This window comes from Diabrotica undecimpunctata, chromosome 2 (genome assembly GCF_040954645.1).
Source record: "Diabrotica undecimpunctata isolate CICGRU chromosome 2, icDiaUnde3, whole genome shotgun sequence".
In the NCBI taxonomy this organism is placed as follows: domain Eukaryota; kingdom Metazoa; phylum Arthropoda; class Insecta; order Coleoptera; family Chrysomelidae; genus Diabrotica; species Diabrotica undecimpunctata.
Window position 1 is genome coordinate 130,833,732 of NC_092804.1, and position 22,894 is coordinate 130,856,625.

The following is a 22,894-nucleotide window of genomic DNA, read 5'->3' on the forward strand; positions in this document are numbered from 1 at the left end:
GGTTAAAATAAAGGTTTTTATTTTTATTTATAGATAGCATGTGAGAAGAAATTTCAGATAGACCAACATGTGAGAACTGCTTCACACATTGCAAAAAAAGGAAAAATAGGAGGAAAACATCAAACTTCAATGGCTAAATGTTTCCAATCTACTTAAAAAAAATTAGATGAGCAAGAAACTTTTAATGAAGACTTGTGTCGCGCATTAGTGTCTGCAAACATACCGCTTTCAAAATTAGCAAATGTAAATTTTTGTTCGTTTCTAAAAAAATATTGCAAACTTAATGTTCCAAGTGATCGGTCTCTAAGAAGAAATAATGTGAACGAGCTATACTCGTCGGTGTTAATTAATATTAAGGAAGAAATTGTAGATAATTATTTTTACATATCTGTAGACGAAACCACTGATTCCTCAGGAAAGTATATTGCTCATTTATTGATTGGTGTTCTTAAAGAAGATACCTTACCAAAATCTCATCTTATTTCATGCCAGCAACTTGAAAAAACAAATGCTTTAACAATTTCGCGTTTTATACAAGAAACATTAGCAACTTTTTTTCTTCCGACAACTATTCTTTCTAATAAATTACTGCTTATTTTATCGGATGCTGCTCCTTATATGGTGAAAGCAGGACAAAATTTAAAAATATTTTTCCCAGATTTAATACATGTTACTTGTGTAGCGCATGGATTAAACAGAGTTGCAGAGGAAATACGAAAAATGTTTCCTATTGTAAATACCATGATATCCAGTGTCAAAAAAGTATTTCTTAAATCTCCTATAAGAATTTAACTTTATAAAGAAATGCTACCTAACATTCCTCTTCCACCACAACCTATTTTAACGCGATGGGGAACATGGTTAGAAGCAGCTAATTTTTATGCAGATCATTTTGTTAAAATAAAGAACATAATTGATACGTTAACAGATGAAAGTTCCCAATCTCTTTTGGATTCTAAACAAACATTTCAGAGTAACTTGCTTCAACAAGAACTTTCATTTATAAAATCAAATTTTAGTTTTGTTCAAAAAACAATTACTCAGTTAGAATCACCAAAACTGTCATTGTTCGAAAGTACAGCATTAATAAAAGAATTTGCGTCATGTTGTCGGAACGTTAGAGGTAATATTGGAAAAGATATTTTAAAAAAATTTGAAGCTACTATGGAGAAAAATAAAGGTTACCATATTCTTTCTGAAGTAGTCAGTGTTCTAGCTGGAAATATTTCGGAAACAATTAATTTAGAACCAAATGTTTTGGTTAGTTTGAAAAATGCTCCCGTTACATCAGTTGATGTTGAACGAAGTTTTTCCATATAAACTCCTGGACAAAATTAACGCACCACTCATATGTTTCTCAATAATCTTTATTTATTAATAATTTACTGTACGACAAGTTGCCTATGAACCTTGTTTGAGAGTGACAGTTGTTATGTAAGCTAATAATAGTCCTGTTTTAACAATAATTTGTAATAAACTTCGTTTTAGACTAAAAATGAGAAACTTTTCATAAAAAGTGCCGATTAAAGCAAAGTACTCGTGAGAAACAAGCTTTTTATTGTGATATTTTTCATCATATACGTGTTTGGAAGTTGATTTGCATAAAAATCAAATAAAAAAATGAACCGCCAAAGAAATTTGTCAATGGAGGAGGCAGTGCGAGCATCGACTCTCCTAGATGAAGGATATTCAACGCGATACGTTGCAGATTTTTTAGGAAGACATCATTCCAGCATCAGTCGCAAGGTGAGGCGATATAATGAAACAGGGTCGTACCATCGAAGACCAGGGCAAGGGCGAAAACGTTCAAATTTCGAATTCGAAATCAAATTGATGATCGTTTTTTGAGACAACGTGCTCTCAGAGATAGGAGAGTCACCAGCAATTTGCTAAAAAATGAACTAGCAGATGTTCGAAATGTCGCAATATCGTCTCGAACAGTTAGAAAACGTTTACATGAAGCAGAATTGAGTAACAGGAAATCGGCCAAAAAACCCTTGCTTACCAGGGAACACAGGGTTTAGAGATTGAATTTTGCAAGATTGCATCAAAATTGAACCATCGATGATTGGAAACGAGTTCTTTTCTCCGAAGAAACTAGAGTAAGCCTAAAAGCTCCAGATGGTCGTGAGCGTGTCTGGCGAAGGCGAGAATAAAGGTTTGTCAGCTGCAATATCTCTCCTAAAGTACCTTTTGGTGGTGGCTCTAAAATGTTTTGGGGGGGAATTTGTTTTGAAGTTTGTACGGAGTTGGTCCCCATACGTACGAGGTCTATGAATGCCTATTATTAATTAAACCACATTATTGCCAAACATGTAATGCCTTTTGCTCCGTTTCTTTGGCCTAATTTTTTTATTCATGCAAGACAACGCTCGTCCTCATGTGGTCGACAGGTTATTGGCTACCTAAATGATGTTGATATTCCATTATTAGAGTGGCCACCTAACAGTCCGGACATGAATCCTATAGAGCATCTATGGGACTATCTCAAAAAAACGATTCGAAGTCGTAGACTCCCTATTGCCAATCACAACCAACTCATTGAGGCCGTTATTGAAGAATGGGAGAATATTCCGCCAGCTTTTGTTGAGCATTTGATATCAAGCATGCTTCGACGCATAAATGCAGTCATAAGAAGTAGAGGAGGGCCTATACGGTATTAGTGTTGACCCAGATGCATTTTATTGTTGATGTTACTTTACTGATTTTTTTCTTTTTGCAATTTGGAGTTATGCTAGCTTATCTACTGCAAAAACAAATTTTTAAAGAAACAATAAGGCAAATTAAGGTCATGATAAAGTCATGTTGGACTTATTTTTAGGTGTTTATTATTATTTCAATGTAACTTAGTTTTATTTTGTGTTCATATTAAATATTTAGATTAATTAAAGTGGTGCGTTAATTTTGTCCAGGAGTTTATAAATATATGTACTCAGACAGAAGCCACAAGTTTTTGTTAGAAAATTTTGAACACCACTTGGTCATTTATTGTTACCATAATTATACTCCTACTATTCATGGTATACCAAAGTATACCATGAATAGTAGGAAATATTTAGTTATGTACACTTTTTTTTTAAATAAAATTGTTACTATTTTACGATTTTTTTATTTATTTGTATGCATATTTTGTAAAATATTTGCATATTTTCGGGTAAACACGTGCATATTTATGCGCATATTTTCTACATTTTTATTTGCATATTTGCCGAAGTCTAGTAATTAGCTATCAAAGTGATAACACGTGTTTTGGTATACCTAAAGTAAATTTGAATAGTGTTTTAAAGGATGTCATTTTATAAGTTATATTCAATCATTTGCGTCGTAATCATTACCAACTGGTAAGTATGTTTGTATATTACGTAATAGCAGAATATTTAGATCATTATATAAATATGCTTTGGATATTTTTTCTAATTTGAAGAAAGTATGCATGTAGGGAACTGATACAGTACACGTTGGAGTAGTTTGATATATATATATAAATATTTATATTAATATATTTATATATACATATATGTATATATATACATATATATATATATATATATATATATATATATATATATATATATATATATATATCTAAAAAGATGCACAGTTGAGGCCTTATTTTACATTATTTATTTTTATTTTTGTTTCAGGAAACAGTGGTAAGAAATTATCAAAGAAAAACCAATAGAGCAAATCTGGATGAAAACGCTATAGCTTCTGCAATTAAAGCGGTAGTTGAAGAAAATATATCTATTAGAAAAGCTGCTAATACATATAATTTAAAACCTGCTACATTACAGCACAGGCTTGAAAAAAATAGACTGCAAATTCCAAAACAGCAGTTTTTTTCGAAATAATGTTCAAAGAAAGTTTTTACGGTAGATCAAGAACAGAAATTAAATGAATATGTAGTTACCTTCAGAGCAAGATGCATTATGATCTAACTCTCTACCAACAAGTGAAATGCAAATATCCTTCTAAATGGGACGAAACAAAAGTAGCTGGGCAGGACTGAATTTCAGGTTTCCGTAAAAGAAGTATGCGAACACAACGTTAAAAAAAACGTCTCGCATGGTCAGTAGGATTCAACAAAACCTCAGTTGCAAAATTCTTAAAAAATTATGAGTCTGTCCTTACTAAATACTCATTCACACCAGATCGCATAATTAATATTGACGAAACAGGTATTACCCGTAATGACGACGCCCAAAATTTTAGCCGAGAGAACACAAAAACAAGTCGAACAAATCGTTTTTGTTGAGAGGAGCGAGCTGGTTACTTTCTGTGGTATAATAGGAATACTGTACCCCTATATTTATTTTTCCACGAGTTCATTATAAACCTTACTTCATAAATGATACTCCTGAGGGAAGCTTAGACCTCGCTACGAAAACTGGTTGGATGAATTGTGAGTTATACTTGGCACTACGACATATCCAAAAACATGCTTGCTGCTCAAGAGAAAATCCGATATTGCTGCCTTGTGATAACCACGAATGGCATATATCAATTGAAGCTGTCGATTACTCTAGGGCAAATGGCATAGTTTATTTATCGTTTCCTCCACATACCTCGCACAAGTTACAACCACTTGATGTGGGGGTATTTGGTCCCTTTAAAAGATATGAGATACCAAGTTTTGCTGAACTAGCATATTTTGAAGCATTCACGGAAAAGAACATTACTAGTGGATTTATGAAACCAGGCATTCACCCTTTAAACAAACTTGTTTTTTCTGATGAGGATTTTGCTTCTTGCGACATTTATGCTTACGATGTAATTTCAACAGACCCAAACGTTTTGGAAAATCCTTCTGTTTCCACAGAGTTCTCAGTTGCTCAACCCAGGCCTAGCACAGCAACGCAATCACTTCCAGAAGATACTCCATCGTCATTTGGCGCTGTTCAACGGATAGAACTGAGACCGTCAATACCTGCTTCTTTAATGTCAACGTAACATAACGTCAATGTAACGAATGTCAACTCAGAAATATTCCATAACATAGAATCCTTTAAAATTAAACAAACTATGGCACAACTAAAAAATCAATAAGGCTCTGGGCTCAGATGGAATACTTGTAGAAATGTTAAAGCAGGGGAGTGAAATTATTCTCAAAGAATTGAAAAATTTTTTAACGAATGTCTTCACAGAGGAGAACTCCCAGATGATTGGAATGAAAGTTTGATAATACTTCTCTTCAAAAAAGGAAACATATATATATAAGGTTCTTGAACTCCTAAGTGGAGCATAGAGCTTCAGTGAAAACGCGCCATCGGGTTCTATTTTGCGCTAAGGCCTTCACCTCATTCCAAGACTTTCCTTGGCCTCTTATCTCGTCCATGATGGATCTTCTCCAAGTTTGTACTGGGCGACCTCTTTTTCTTTTCCCTTGGGGATTCCACTCTAGGGCAGTCTTTGCGATACTGCAACTATTTTTTCGGAGTGTGTGACCGATCCAACCCCACTTTCTGGACTTAATTTCATTTTGTACCCTCTTTTGTTCGGTCAGGTGTAGCAGATCGTCGTTTCTGATGGTGTTAGGCCAGAATATACGAACAATTCTTCGTAGACATTTGTTAACAAAGACCTGCAGTTTGTCTGTGAGGGTGTTTGTCACTTTCCAGGTTTCACATCCGTAGAGTAGAACAGACATGACATTTGATCGGAATATTCGGATCTTTGTCCTTGTAGTATACTCGCCAGATCTCCAAACAGGGTTGAGCGTGCTGAAAGCTTGTTGAGCTTTTCGTATCCTCATACGAATATCGTCTTCTGTACCTCCGTTTTCTGTTATGACACTTCCAAGATACGTAAAGTTTTCCACATTTTTAATCTGCATATTGTCGATAGTAAATAGCGTGTTGTTCCTTGCATTTATTCTCATGGACTTGGTTTTACTAATATTGATTTTCACTAATACACTTGGACTGGAAGACGTGTTCAAAGACATTAACTAGGCAGATAAAGAAAGAAATGTTAATGGAAGAAAACTGAGTCATTTGAGATACGCTGATGACATTGTAATATTCGCTATAAGTTTTGAAGAACTACAGACCATAATGACGCAACTATTTCAAGCTTCGGAAAAAGTAGGTCTTAAGATGAACTTGGAAAAAAAAAATAATGACAAGTACACCGAACATTAGAGAAATAACGTTGAACGACATAAACTTAGAAACAGTAAGCGAATACATCTACCTGGGATAGATAATGAACGTTAACAAAGAAAATCAAACTGCTAAAATTACCAGAAGAATAAGGGTAACGTGGGCAGGATTCGGAAAACTGAGTTGGATCTTGAAAAGCACTAAAATAGAATAATATTTGAAAACCAGAATTTACGATCAGTGTACCCTCGCTATACTTACGTATGGTTCACAGACGTAGACACTCACCAAGTATAATATAGATAAAATAGTAAAGGTACAAAAAGAATATATAGAAAGATCATTGCTAGGGGTGAGACTTATAGACAAAAAAAATAAACAAATGGATTAGAAGCAAAACCAACGTAAAAGACGCAGGAGAACATGCTGTCAAATTAAAAACGGAGCTTCGCAGGACACAATGCCCGACTGAAGGATAAAAGATGGAACCACGAAATACAACAATGAAGACCATGGTTAGAAAAGAGAAGCAATCATCAACAAAAAAAACTCCATCGCACAAAGATTTATTTGAGGCTGTTTTTAATCAGTTGGCTCCACCTTCGGTCTCTAATGTCAATGTAGATCCTAATCTAAATAATTCTCATTTTTAATGTACTTCCGACATCATGTCTAAAGCTTTTACCTATTCAGAGTTAATTTTGACATAAAAACAAACCAAAAGCACGACTCTTGGTTTAGATGGCAAAAAAGAAGCACGGCTCTTGATTTGGATGGTTGTACATATAAAATTTTACACAATCTTCTAGATTTAGCTGAATAAATAATTTTAAACATTTTTAATAACTGGTGGTTAAAACAAGATTAGGGCCTGCATAGCGCAAGCGGTAGGATGCTTGCCTCGCATGCTGGTGGTCCGGAGTTCGAATCCTACCGCCGGCAAGAACAACTAGACATTTTTAAAAATGTCTATAGGCCCCAGGTCGACTCAGCTTGAATAAAATGAGTACCTTGGGTAAAACCAGGGTAATAATAGGCGGTTGAAGCGTAGCACTGGCCATGTTACCTTCCTTGTATACCGTAGGCCCTAGATATAGCAGACTACCCTTCTATACTCCCAAATCCGCGAGCGGTATAAAACGGGAGACTATTATTATTATTATTATAAAACAAGATGATGCCTAGAATCTTAAAAAATATTGTTACATGATTAATAAAAAAACATATAAAGATAGTTAAGAGTATTGCTTTAGATTTGAATAACATGACTAACTTTAACAAAAGTCCAAGTAATTGATTATTCTACAGTGGACCAGTGATGTTTTGGCAGTTCCGGGCCATGAAAAAATGAGGGCATCCGCGCCTAAATATAAAGCAACGGAAATGAATTATGAAAGGGGGCAAATCTTTATCAGTGTTAAAATCTTTTTTGTGGAAACTTTTATTTTGCAAGCAAAGTTGTTGATCGGAATAACCGGGAGTGAACAAAAATTTTCATCGGAATAAAAAATTTTTATAATCGAAAATTAACCAAGACATGTTTTTAGACTTATTTTTTCACGCTGACCACGAATCCGTGAACATAAATGTATCTGTCGTCGCGCCAAGCTATACAGTTTTTATTAAATTTCTCAAAACCAGTCAGTATGTCCGTTTTGACAATTTTTGAGAACTATGAATCATGTGAAATGTGAAATATACGAAATGTGAATTGTTATTGCTGAATCGGAATCTGTCGTCAGTTTTTTTTATTAATTACATTTTTTTTTTAATCTAAGACTGGGCGGACAAACAAACATAATCTACAGGATCGAAATTGTATTTTCATATTATTATTTCCATCCAAAGACAAAAATTGTTATAATATTAATTAAGGATTAATAAATGATCAAATTATGTATACAAAATATCTGCTGATATTGCTATGTATCAAAGTGATACCCTTAGATGTTTATGGGGGTATCTACGAATCTATCATTTAAGTGTAAAAATATTAACTAATTGCCCTTATTGTAGATAATGCATATTTTAAATAAAAAGGATGAGATTGTGCAATATATTGAAACTCAAAGAAATATGATTTATAGCAAATATGGACGATTAGCTTTAAGACCATATTTTAACAAAGTATATCAAGTATTGGACAACAATTGGGTGAAGGTAAATATGGATATAATGTATTTTTAGTAACTATAATTTTATTATTGTTCTGAAGCTGTTTTCTTGTGGCATTTTAAAGTAATTAATATTTAAATGGAAATAAGCCACAATTAAAGGTTAAAGTACGTTTATTGACGTTTCCATTTCCACTTCGGAAATCGTTCTCAAAATACAAACATGAGTAAATTAAACAAATTTTGTTTTTTTGTTACTTGGTGAAAAATTCTTCTAATAATTTAATTTTATCTGACTCATTTATATTGACAATTCAGACATACAGTATACATTTTAAAGTAGACGACTTTAAAATGATATTGCCAATATTGTTGAGTTGCGTTCCTGGGACGACTTTATTTATAAGATAGTTCATTCGATTACATGAAATCAACTTTAACTTGAGAATATCCACCAGAAAAAAATCATAGCATGCTTTTCGTCTTTAAAAAGACAAACACATGTCATGATGACAGTAAAATTCTCCTGTTAGTGATTCCATAGTAAATTATGAGGGAAAACCAGGAAAAAAAACCTCATAATACATCCCGACATGGTAAGTATTTGGATGTGCATTCAGTTTACCTTTAATAAACACCAAATTCTGATTTTATATGTTTATTATTTAAACAAAAAAAAACATTATGTACTGATAATTCATATTTTTAAATAAATAATGAATGCTATAAACAAAATTTTGGTCTAGCAATGGGCTCAAGTTTATCTCCATTATTAGCCGATATATTTATGGAAGATTTTAAACAAACATTATTTCTAAACAAAATTTAAAATTTAAAACCCACAGTATGGTGGAGATATGTAGATGATATATTCTCAATATGGCCTCATGGATCAGAGCTGTTGGACACATTCCTAAATGATATAAACGATTAAGAAGAGACAATAACATTTACCATGGAAAAGGAATATAATAACACAGTACCTTTCCTGGATGTTTTAATCTCTAAGAACAATACTGGATATGACCATTCTATACTGGATGGTATAGAAAACCAACACACACCAACAGATATTTAAATTTCAAATCAAATCACAATATTAATATTAAAAAGGGAATCATTAAATCCTTATACGATAGAGGCAAAATTACTTGTTCTAACGAAAATTAGTTCTTGGAGGAAAACCATTTGTTAACATCTGTTTTATTAAAAAATGATTATCCTTTGTCGTTTATAAATAAGGAATTTTCAACAATCGATCGAATAGAGCAGAACGAGATCCTACAGCATACACAAGGAATAATATGAGGAAAATAACAATACCATACATAAAAGGATTATCAGAAAAACTTAAAAGGATAGGAAATAAATTCAACATTTCAACAACATTCAAAAGAAAAAACATGTTGAGATCTATTTTGTCTAAAACCAAACCTAACAATGAACAAGAAAGGACAAACAATAGCATTTATAAAATACCTTGTGAAGTGAACATCAATCTTATATTAAAAATAGAGAATTTGATAGATCTCAAATATGTAAACACGCATGGGATAATGAACATAGGGTTCAATGGAATGATTCAAATATAGTCCTAAAAGAAACGGATGGTAAAAAGAGAAAAATCAAAGAAGCGGCTCTAATTATGCTAAATGAGACCAATTGTGTCGCAAATTCCTTGGCAGAATGTAGTAGGATCTGGTTGCCCATATTGAAAGAAGAAGTTATTAAAAGGAAAATACCAGTATTAGTAAATCAGTAACATATAGATTATACATGATTTACCTATGTTTTTTTTAAATAAATATATAAAATCAGAATTTGGTGTTTATTGAAGGTAAACTGAATGCACGGCCAAATACTTACCATGTCAGGATAGTATTATGAGGTTTTTTTTTCCTGGTTTTTCCTCATAATTTACTATGGAATCAATAATCACCCTATGATTTTTTTCTGACGGATATTCTCAAGTTTAAGTTGATTTCATGTAATCGAATGAACTATCTTATAAATAAAGTCGTTCCAGGAGCGCAACTCAACAATATTGGCAATATCATTTTAAAGTCGTCTACTTTAAAATGTATAATGTATGTCTGAATTGTCAATATAAATAAGTCAGATAAAATTAATTTATTAGAAGAATTTTTCACCAAGTAACAAACAAACAAAATGTGTTTAATTTACTAATGTTTGTATTATAAGAACGATTTCCGAAGTGGAAATTGAAACGTCAATAAACGTATTTTAACCTTTAATTGTGGCTTATTCCCATTTAAATATTAATTACTTTATAATTTTATTAGACGTAGACTAGATTTATTCCTTGTTAAATATTTCGGTTACGTAAAACAATATACATGTTCGCCCCAAACAAGCAAGCAATAGTGTTTAACTTAACCTGAGACACTTGGTCACCCCTTAAGAATGACATTCGGGTGATGCAATTCATTGAGGCGATGAGGATTAACTCGTGTAATCAGGAATCACTCTACCCCGACCCAAAGCTCCAAACCATCTTCTTTCCCCCGATAGCACTCCGATGCACTGTAAAGGCTGTCTTATCAGTAAAGTGCTTATGGGAGTGCATGTGGGAGTCCTGGGTATAAGCGCAGGAAATCTTATCCCGTACAATGCAGACCAGCGTAAGCGCATTCCCGCTATCTCTAGTGACTTTTCTTTGATATGTATTGCTTGATCTTGCTTTGTTTTGTTAGTATTTTTTTTTGTAGTTTGCGCCTTTTGTTAGTGTTTTATTAATTTTTTTGTTGGTTGAAGCAGTTTTTGTGTTTTTGTAGATTTTTTGAGGGCTGTCTGAAACTGCTTAAACAAACAAATCAACACTAGTAAATACACTACAAATTAAATACTAAAGAACATGCTTGTCAACCCTGAAAATAAAAATGACACTAGTAATTTTATTTGGGTGAAAGCTCATGTTGGTGTAAAATATAATGAGTATGTTGATTCTAATGCTAAAACCGTAAGAATCTCTTTAGCTGAAATGTTACTAAATGGGAAATTTTGTGTTCCTGACGCTTTTCTTATCTTTGTAAGAAATCAAATAGATCATTGAAGAACTTCTTGGCAAACATTTGCTGACCACTCAACAACACAATACGTTTCTATACAATCACATATCCCAAATTCTAGATGGTTTAAGAAATTAATACTGCCCTTACATAGGTATATAACAACTTTAATAAGATTAAGCTTTGGTCACGCTTGTTATCCTGCTCACCTTGCAATACTTGCGATGCTTCTTTCACGTATATATAGTTAGACGCAATACTTGTTACGACATATAGGTCAATTAAGTCAGTTATTCCGTTTTTGTCTATTGGTCAATGTGAGCGATTTCGTTTAAACAGAACATCGCATTTTAAATACTTCGTTGCATTCAGCGCCTCTTTACTTTTAATTTTAGTCAATCTAAAACCTATGTGGAATGTTCTGCATTAAAATCACTTTGTATAATAAGTCTCTGATCTTGTTCCATCAAGTAGGTTGTAAAGCTTTCTTCTTTTAGTACACGTCCATAAGAATAATAAAATGCCACAATGATAAGTATATAATCTTTCGTGGTTACGTCGATAGCTGTTGTCTGAAACTCTTCTGGCTAATATCTTGTCTCTTGATTCTGTCTAATAGTTTCTTTTATAATACTCGCGGTGCCCTTTTGTTGAAATATTTGGGTGTATTATATGGTATATTTTATATCCTTGGCACCTGATATATGATTCTCTAGTAAAATGTGTTTTTAGTTGAGACACTCATCTATTTTTTCCAGGTCAAGTTGCAATTCCTGTTGGTAATTTACTAAACTGTAATTTACTAAACTATGATTTACTAATATTACTGATTTATTAAACTGGTGATTTACCTAACTATGATTTTAGGAACTTAAATATTTGGCAGAGAAGCGACAAAATGTGTTAGTTATCTTAGAAGATTTGTTAATGATTGGCATTTATGTGATTTTACTGTATATTATAATAGCAAAAGATAAAGACCCCATGACGATAAACAGTAATAAAGAAGTTCTTGATATAATTCAAGGAGTACATACCAGGACAAGCTTTACCCACTTGCACAACAGAAAAGAGTAAAAAATTTTAATTTATAAAAAATATAATATAAGAAACGTTTTATTCAATTTCAGCAATCAAGCATAACTATGTTTAATATTTTTTTCTTCTTTTTCTTTATTTTCTCCCTTTATCTAACGAGACCGTACTTGCCTCTGGCCGTGAGACCTTGATATGAAATCTCTTTTATCTGACCTTTTATCAGACTCGACCAAGAAGGTTATATACCTACTCTAGATAAAAGTCATCAACTCTCTCATGGAGAATTTAGAGATTTTTTTGGCTATACAAAAACTTAACACAATAAAAATTAGTAATAATCCTTTCAGTGAAGGCAAATATTCAATTCTACTTCGTACTGCTCGATCTATAAACTTTTATGTAGGTAGTCGTTTATCGGCTCCGCGTTTTGAACCCAATATTGTCCAATGTTTCACCTTAAGTCCTTTATTTTGTTTTGTATGGCGATCTTATATTACGTTTATAACTCTAGAAGGTAAACCAGTACGCGTTTGGATATAGAGAGTTTTTAGCATTATAAGCAGATGTTCACTTTGTTTTCCCTGAAGAAAGGTATGTGTGATGTTAAATGACTCTTTCTCAGTATACAGATTACGACATTGTTTTATTGACCATACAACACAATGGCACAAAGTATTATGTTGTAAATTTTCATTTTATTTTAAAATCAAGCATTTTTGCGTATATTACATATATTTATTAAGACCAACGTGGGGTTTTAAAATATTTTAAAAATAAAAAAGGAAATTCATATTTGGATTCGAACTCACACATACCAGCGTATAAACCAAACACGTAAGAAATTTGCCAATTAGACATGACACTAACGTTTTTCAAAATTGACAGTTCTTAGTCATACAGTGATTTATTGTAATTATTATTTTGAAATACAAAAGCCTATATATATATATATATATATATATATATATATATATATATATATATATAGTATGTTTCATATAAAAATGCATGCACGTCACAATTTATGTAAAGTGACGTCACTTATATTTAACGTCAACCTTAGAGTTGAAATTGTCTTAACACAGCTAATAATACGAAACCCATACGAAATTGCTCGATCTTTCATAGGCGTCAACATGGTATAATAATCAGAAAAATGTAATCATCATTATATTGGAAATTTTATAATTATATTGATTAAATAACCAAAAACATTTGTTATTATTAATAATATAAATTTTATAAAAACTCTTTAAGTCTAATATTCCACAAAATAATAATTTTAATTAAATATATTACTCAATTGTTCAACAAAGTATATACAACAGGAGTAATAGCCCAAGATTGGTTGCTATCCACGTTTGTAACACTACCAAAGACAGTACATGCGACAGAATCCTCCCAGTACAGAACAATATCCTTAGATATTTCTCAAAATAATACATGGAAGACTATAAAAAAAATAGAAGAAGATATAGATGACACCCAGTTTGGATTCAGAGGAGGACTAGGAACGAAAGAGGCTCGGTTTGCTTTTAACGTTCTCGCGCAAAGACGACTAGATATGAACCAGGACCTCTATGTCTGCTATATAGATTATCAAAAGGCTTTTGATAGAGTACGACATCAGAAACTCATTTATTGTTAAAAGAAAATAATGTGGATAGTCGAGATATACGGAATATTGTCAATCTGTACTGGAATCAAAAAGCAAAGATTAGAATCGAAAATGTCGAAACAGAAACAATAGAAATCAAAAGAGGTGTTAGATAGGGTTGCGTGCTGTCCCCATTGTTATTCAATTTGTACAGCGAAGCTATTTTTAAGGGAGCAATATCAGAGGAACAACAGGGTAAAATTCGCAGACGACACCGCAGACCGTTTTTGCAGACAGTCAAGAAGCATTGCAACGCTTAGTAAATAGAGTACATTAAGTCAGTATCAAATATGGACTACAAATGAACGTTAAGAAAACCAAGTTTATGATTATTTCTAAGCAACATACAGTAGGAAGGCTAGATATCGAGGGAAAACAAGTAGAAAGAGTGAATAACTACAAATATCTGGGAACCTGGGTAAATGAAATCAATGACCCAGGTAGAGAAATAAGGACACGCATTGAAATTGCAAGACAAGCATTTTTAAAAATTAAAACAATGTTTGTCGACTTTGTTCTATGGAATGGAAAGCTGGACACTAAAAGTGGATAATATAAAGAAGTTGGAATCATTTGAGGAAAGCTGGAATATTTAGGCCACATTACCAGAGGTGCGAAATATGAGATATTAAGGCTCATAATGCAAGGTGAAATCAAGGGTAAAAGATCCATAGGAAGACGAAGAATTTCCTGGCTGAGAAACCTAAGAGAGTGGTATAGTTGCAGCTCAGTAGATCTTTTTAGAGCAGCCGCCAATAAGGTACGGATAGCTGTGATGATAGGCAACCTCCGATAGGAGAAGGAACTACAAGAAGAAGAAGGCAATTGTATGCAACTGATCTGAGAATACTTCAAATTTTTTGAGAGTTCAGCGTGTGGCAAAATTGTTTAAACAGTTGCCGCTTTTTTAGAGTAAGAATTTTGTTTATGTTTGTATTTCTTACACAATTTGATCATAATATATTATATATTAATAAATGGTATTTATAAATACATATTAAATTTAGATTAATAGCTTTAAAAACTAATTATTGTTGCTTATTATGATTGTGCTATGCCAAAACAACTAAATAGTATGTAGAACGCTAATAAGCTTTCATATAAGATAGATTATTTTGAACAAAAAATAATGGCGGGACGTTTTTACTATTAATGCTCTAAATAGAGGTAAGTTTAAGATTTAGAATATATAATTTTGTATTAAAATGTTTTCTTATGTATTTTAGTGTGTTGCAGTAGTCTTAAAACTAAGTGTATTTACTTAAAAATTCCTCACTTACTAACTATTCTGATGTTTTATCAACGCTGTGGGGTTCTGACGTCGTAAATCTTGAATGACGTGCAATAAAGAATAGTATATAATAATAGTCTCCCGTTTTATACCGCTGTCGCGGCTTTGGGAGTATAGCAGGGTAGTCTGCTATATCTAGGGCCTACGGTATACAAGGAAGGTAACATAGCCAGTGCTACGCTTCAACCGTCTATTATTACCCCTGGTTTTACCCAAGGTACTCATTTTTATTCAGGCTGAGTCGACCTGGGGCCTATAGACATTTCTAAAATGTCTAGATGTTCTTGCCGAGGGTAGGATTCGAACTCCGGACCATCGGCTTGCGAGGCAAGCATCCTACCGCTTGCGCTACGCAGGCCAAAAAAATACTATATATATATATATATATATATATATATATATATATATATATATATATATATATATATATATATATATATATATAATAAATATATATACAAAAGGAACATTTTTATTCCCGATAGAGAAAGAGAGAGAAAATATCTTCTGTCTCTCTCTTACTCATATCTTACATATGTATAGTATTTTTCATATATAAATGCGTGCACGTCATTCAAGATTTACGACGTCAGAACCCCACAGCGTTGCCAAAATATCAGAATAGTTAGTAAGTGAGGAATTTTTAAAATGTCATATATTTGTCAAACTATTATATAGGAGTAAATATACTTAGTTTTAAGACTACTGCAACACACTAATATACATAAGAAAACATTAATACAAAATTATACATTCTAAATTTTAAACTTACCTCTATTTAGAGCATTATTAGTAAAAACGTCCCGCCATTATTTTTTGTTCAAAATAATCTATCTTATATGAAAGCTTATCAGCTTTCTACAGACTATTTAGTTGTTTTGGCATAGCGCAATCACAATACACAACAATAATTAGTTTTTAAAGCTATTAATCTAAATTTAATATGTATTTATAAATACAATATATTAATATATAATATATTATGATCAAATTGTGTAAGAAATCAAAACATAAACAAAATTCTTACTCTAAAACAGCGGCAACCCTTTAAAACAATTTTGCCACACGCTGAACTGTCAAAAAAATTTGAAGTACTCCTGTATTAGTTGCGTACAATTGTCTAATATATTTAATTAAAATTATTATTTTGTGGAATATTAGACTTAAAGAGTTATTTCATAAAATTTATATTATTAATAATAGAAAATGTTTTTGGTTATTTAATCAATATAATTCTAAAATTCCCAATATAATAATGATTACATTTTTCTGATTATTATACCATGTTGACGCCTATGAAAGATCGAGCAGTTCCGTATGTGTTTCGTATTATTGGTTGTGTTAAGAAAGTTTCAACTCTAAGGTTGACGTTCTGGAAATTTTAAATATAAGTGACGTCACTTTATATAAATTGTGACGTGCACGCATTTTTATATGAAAAATACTATAAGGATTTCACCGATTCACACCCGTGCAAATTTCCAACGTCGACCGCGCGTATAGAAGTATAACTTCAAAAATTTTTATTTAAAAAAATTTCAGATTTTTATTACAAATATTTTGGTACTACTTTTACCAGATTACCAAAAAATTATAGATAAATATTGTTTATCATATTTTAGGATCGAGAGCTATATACAAAAGACACTGCTTCAATCACTACAGTCACAACAGTGGTACGGAATGTATGTATACAGTGACCCTGGGATGACGATCGACAACACAAACAAATACATTGGTATTGTTCGACTCAGACAAAAAAGAGTTGATCCGAGAGGATGTAAAGTTGTATCACAGATGCATGATTTTCGTAATGAGTGTATCCCTGAATTTTCGACAAATTCCGAATACCGAAACTTTAGTGAAAATTGGCAAGATAACATAGAGTCAGACCGCTTTGCACGAATGGATTCTGTATGGAAATATATAAGCCCAAAGCGATCTGGTAGTTTGCATTATATTGGTATGTTTCACAAAACTAGTTTTTAATTTAAAACTGTATGTGACTAACAACAAATTAATTATCTTAACCAATTTTATGAGAGCGATCTTTGAGTCAATCGATGAACTTCACTTGATTAATAAAGGGTGATTCATTTGGAGGTACTTTTTTTGGTGTGGATTTGATTGGAGATCGTGCATGAATAATGTCAAACTGACATTTCGCTTTTGTTCAGTATTTTTTGACATTTCATGATGGAAAGACAGCCCGACACAGCGTCTAGAAAATATTCAAATGTATTTTGAAAATGGGAGTTCTATGAGGAATATGTTTCGTGCGCTTAGAGCAATTTATGGTCCAAACGTACAATTTGCTTTACGATTAGTAAGTTTGAAACCCAGTTTTCATTATTGGATAACACGCGACCAAATAGACCACATTCAGCACGTACTTGGCGTATTTTACGTAAGGATCTTGGTTTAAAAACATACAAAATTCAATTAGTGCAAGAGCTGAAGCCGACCGACATTCCGAGTCATCGCCGTTTCAGTCGATGAGTTCTGGATAAGCTTTCAGAAAATTCACTGTTTTCGAGAAAAATTTTGTTTTCAGATGAGGTCCATTTTTGGCTTAATGGGTACGTTAATAAACAAAATTTCCGAATTTGGGGTGATGAACAACCCAAAGAGGTTCAAGAGTTGCCATTATACCTTGAAAAAACAACTGATTGGTGTGGTTTATGGCCTATGGAATCGTTGGTTCATATTTCTTTAAAACAGAGGCCGGCCAGAATGTTAACGTTATCGTGCCATGATTACGGACTATTTGGTACATGAAATTGAAGCTCGTGGTCTCGGCGACATTTGGTTGCAACAAGATGCCATACAGCCCGTGAAAGCATATCTTTACTGCGAGAATGATTCGGTGAACAAATTATTTCACGCTTTGGACCAATCCTAGATCCTGTAACATCTCACCTCTAGACTCTCTCTTTTGGAGCTACCTAAAGTCCAAAGTCTACAAAAATAAACCAGATACGATTGAGGCATTGGAGGACAATATTACTCGAGTCATTGGTGAAATACCAATCGAAATGCTGGAACGAGTCATCGAGAATTGGAACTTCAGAATGAACCAACTTAATCGTAGTCATGGCCAACATTTAAAAGAAATTATCTCTAAGAAGTAATTGTAAAGAATGGTTCTTTTGTATGATGATAAATATTTTCAAATAAAATTTATTTTTTTCATTGTTTTTTCTTGTTGAAAAAAGTACCTCTGAATGAATCACCCTTTATTATCTAATGTATTTCCATTACACCATGTATTTACATTACACATTATTAAATCACGAATCGTCTAAATTGACATTTAAAAACATAAGTTTTTCCACTTTTCTTGTTAACCGTGTTCTTCTTTTATTTAAAGCGCAGGGATTTTCTGATAAAAAATGAAGCTAAAAAAACAAAAGAAAGAGTTAAGAAGCTGGTTACTTCTATAATTAAAGAAAAAGAAGATTATACTATTAAAAATCGACCAGTACAAGAAAAAGAAACCGATAAAGATAACAAGCATTTTTGATCAATTAATTGTACATGACTCATCTAAACGTACACCTGTATCGAGAGTCCATTACAATGGTGAAAAAACCATCGCCATGGATATCCTAACGTAACCACTATATTCATAAAATATTGTAAATGTGAACACATGTTCAAAATTTGGTTTAGTTTTAAATAAAGAAGAACACGGTTAACAAGAAGTAAAGTAAAAAAACTTATGTTTTTAAATGTCAATTTAGACGATTCGCGATTTAATAATAACGTGAAATGTAAATGTACGATTTACTATTTGTATTGTTTAGTTTATTTTTCAAGTTATAATAAATATATTGTTCATTAGTTTCTTTCACTTCAATAAATATACACATAAAGAGATAATATCCATTATGTTTGCTGGTGTAGTCGCTTATTTGAAACTACTGGTAACAATCAACTAGTTACTTGTTTACGAAAAACGATTCAGTTTCGTTAACGATAAAAATGTCAACGTCCCACCTCTAGTTTCTTAGTTATTGCCTGTCGAATACCGGTTCAGCTGTTGCTGAAATGATATTGCTGTTGCAACGCGACGTTGCCAAATAATTTTGTATGAAGGTTTTTTATTGTTGGCGTTATAATGCAGTTTATTATTTTATTGGAAATAAGGCACAATGTAACTTTAAAATAAGCTTATTTTGATGTTTAGATTTTTAATTCGGAAATCGTACTTAAAATATGAAACATTAATAATAAATTTTATTTATATAAAACGATTTCCGAAGTGGAAATCAAAATGTTAAATAACACTTATTGTAAAGTAAAATTGTGGCATATTCCCAATAAAAAACAGTAAGTTGCCATTTAAATCCATTTCGCCCAAATTTGATTATCTTAGAACATTGTTCAAATGCTAAAAAGACAACAGGTCAAATAAAACCAATAAGTTTGGCAACGTTGAATTTCCCCAGTTTTAGGCGGACCTAATATACCTCTCTTTTTAAACAGGTGTTTCTCACTCCATCTCACGTAAGGTCCATACCGATCATAAACTTTTACCTACACTGTATAATATGATATACACATTTTAGGAAATTTCGCTAGATATTCAGGAGGAGGATATATTGCTACATTGGGAAGAACTCTAACGAATTCCATTATTAATATTAACTATCTCACACGAAATAAGTGGATTGATGATTTGACTAGAGGCCTGTTTATTGAATTTCTTTTATATAGTGCAAACTCAAATCTATTTAATTCAGTTAAAATTTTATTTGAAATTAGTGGCACTGGTTATATGAAACAAAAATATATGGTAAGTTGTTGTTCATAAGTACAATGATGAATGCATCGAGTATGAATGAGTCGAATACGCTACATTGATAATTTCTATGTACCTATACACAAAGCAACTTTTTACAAGCATGCATGTCTACGCTTCCAAACTATTAAAGAACCAAATCAAAATTGACATTATTTTTTATTTTTTTAACTATACTAAGTGACATAGAAATCCGAACACCCAGTTTAAATGATTTTATTTTAATAAAATTTTGTATAAGTACTTAATGAAGCATAATAAGTAAATGATTAAAATTTCAAAATGATTGCATTGCTTTAAAGCCCTTTTACCTTTAATAATGTGTGGATGCACCCCGATGTGTTACGCATTCTCCAACGCGCCTAGGCATGCTTCTGATCAGGTGGTCAATGTCCTCTTGTGGTATCTCATTCCAGGCAACCACCAACTCCTCTCGAAGTGCTTGTAGAGTCTGAGGAAGACGTTGCAAATTGAGCAATCTCCTACCCATCATATCCCACACGTGCTCAATTGGTAATAAGTCGGGAGATCTTGGTGGCCATGCTAACAATGTGACATCATTATGTTGAAAGAAGTCGATTGTGACTCTTGCAACATGTGGTCGGGCATTATCTTGTTGGAAAGTTGGATTTGCCAGGGTGTCAAGATAGGGTAAAAGGTGGGGTTCTAGAACTTCTTGGATATAACGCTGTGCGTTCATGTTACCTCTGATTAAGATTAAAGGTGACCTGGAACCATAAGCTATAGCACCCCAAACCGTAACTCCAACAGTGTGATGAACATGTCTTTCAACAAAAAACTGTGGATTCCTCCTTTCACCACGCCGCATTCTAACCCTCGCTTGACCATCGTGTATACCTAAACAAAATCGAGACTCGTCACTAAAGACAATACTGTTTCATTCCTGATTCCAGAGTGACCGTTCTCTGCACCACTGAAGGCGATTATGGCGGTGTTCTGGAGTTAAAGGGAGGGCCCAGTGTGGTCGGTATGAAAACAGGCCAAAACTTCTCATTCGTCGGTAAACACTTCGCATACCAATAGGTCTTCCGTGTTCTGCAAACCATTCATTTGCAATGGAGCTGGTAGTGGAGAAACGGTCTCTTAAGGCCAATAATTTTAGGCGGCGATCTTCACGGTCTGTTGTTCTACGGCGTCCAGTGCCCCTTGCTCTTTGCGTACGGCCTTCTTGAAGCCATGCCTGACAACACCTAACCACGGTGTCTACACTTCTTTGCACTCTAGCTTCAACTTCCCGAAAAGAAAGTCCAGCTTCTTGAAGTCCCATTATACAGCCCCTATCAAACTCACTAAGTTGACGAAATCGTACAGGTCTCCGTACTCTAGGCATCGTAACCTATCGTAAAAAATGTCAAGAACCACAATCCTCCAAATTTGGATCTTTACTGCGGCTGAAATATTCATTTTTAGATTGTTAGTGAATTTAGAAACAAAAAGTATAAAAACCGGAATCTCCAACTGATAAGGCTAAAAACTTTATCCCTTGTTTTTTTCAGTAGGATAAATAAATTACACCAAATTTTATTGAAATAAAATCATTTAAACTGGGTGTTCGGATTTCTATGTCACTTTGTATATTTCAATCAGTTAAAAAAATATGTAACAAAAAGCAAATTATGTGGTCCTGTAGAATAATGCCCAAATGACAGTTTACTTTTTACATTACTAACTTAAACCTAGATTTAAAATCCAATACACAACATAACAAATTAAAATCAATTTTTCCAAATTGCTCAGTATGTACTGCTACGGCCATTGCATACACATTGCATTTACACCCTTACATATTTAGTAGCAGATTTTTTGAATTTTTACCTTGTTTAAACCCACATTTTACGTCAAAATGGAGTTAATTACCAGTGGCGGACCCAAAATAGGTCGATTAAAATTAAAAAATCAAAAGGAAATAAATCTATTTTACAAAATGTAATACAATGGAAATTATAGAAAGAAGTAAATTAAATAAAATAGATTATGTTTTTAACACTCCATTGAACGGGCCAAGTCTATCAGTGCATAAGGTTTTGAAAATTTGCAATAACTTTTTATTATATGGCGTTGAAATATTTATATCCTATATACCTTCTTACTATTTAAAATAAAGTTTACAGCGTAAATTGTGTTAAAAAAAGGAATTCAATGTTTTGCGTTATAGCGGTATTTGCACTATCAAGTTTAACCTGTTCAAACGTGTATTTAACTCACTAAAGCTCGTAATTCCATAGTAGGAATAAGAAGGTGTAATTTTAATTTTGGCATAAAGGCATTAAAAATTATATACATTATGGACTGGCAACTTTAGTTCACACGGAGATGATAATATGATATAAAACAAGTTGAAATACATTAGTATCTATTTATTGTAGGTTACTTTTGAACATAATAAAATGCTTTGAAACATTTATCAGGGTACAGAGGTGTGTCACACTTCTTACATAAGTCACAAGTACAATTTTCGCATAGCCTGTAACTTCGATATTTAGAGCTAGCCTTCTCTATTGTATTATCAGTACGATCTTTACGCAAGTTTTTAAGAGCAGAGGAATATTATAATGAGGATAGCACGCTTTTTATTAATGGCGTATTTCCAAACAATTTATTTCTTATTTCTTATCAACTTCGATCAATTTTTTTTTTTAAATACACTCAGGTGCAAAAAAATCGATCCATGAGTATTATTTGCTGAAAAAAGAAAACGTTTGAAGATATTAGTTTTAAATCAGGTATATATGTAAATGTATATGTCAGATTAAAATAATTTTTACAGATTATCAAAAAAAAATCATTTATTTATAGAGACATACGCCAAAACTCAAAAATACAAGAATATTTAAAACTT

The 22,894-nt window shown here is 32.5% G+C and overlaps 1 protein-coding gene across 1 annotated transcript in view; it reads left to right on the forward strand.

Moving 5' to 3' along the window:
* LOC140434877 (uncharacterized) overlaps positions 1–22,894 on the forward strand; it is a 309,793-nt gene that overhangs the window by 238,422 nt on the left and 48,477 nt on the right. The window contains exons 22-25 of the mRNA XM_072523474.1: positions 8,118–8,261; positions 12,112–12,317; positions 16,853–17,193; positions 19,802–20,028. Of these exons, the coding sequence (XP_072379575.1) occupies positions 8,118–8,261; positions 12,112–12,317; positions 16,853–17,193; positions 19,802–20,028 (918 nt within the window). The remainder of the gene's footprint in view (positions 1–8,117; positions 8,262–12,111; positions 12,318–16,852; positions 17,194–19,801; positions 20,029–22,894) is intronic.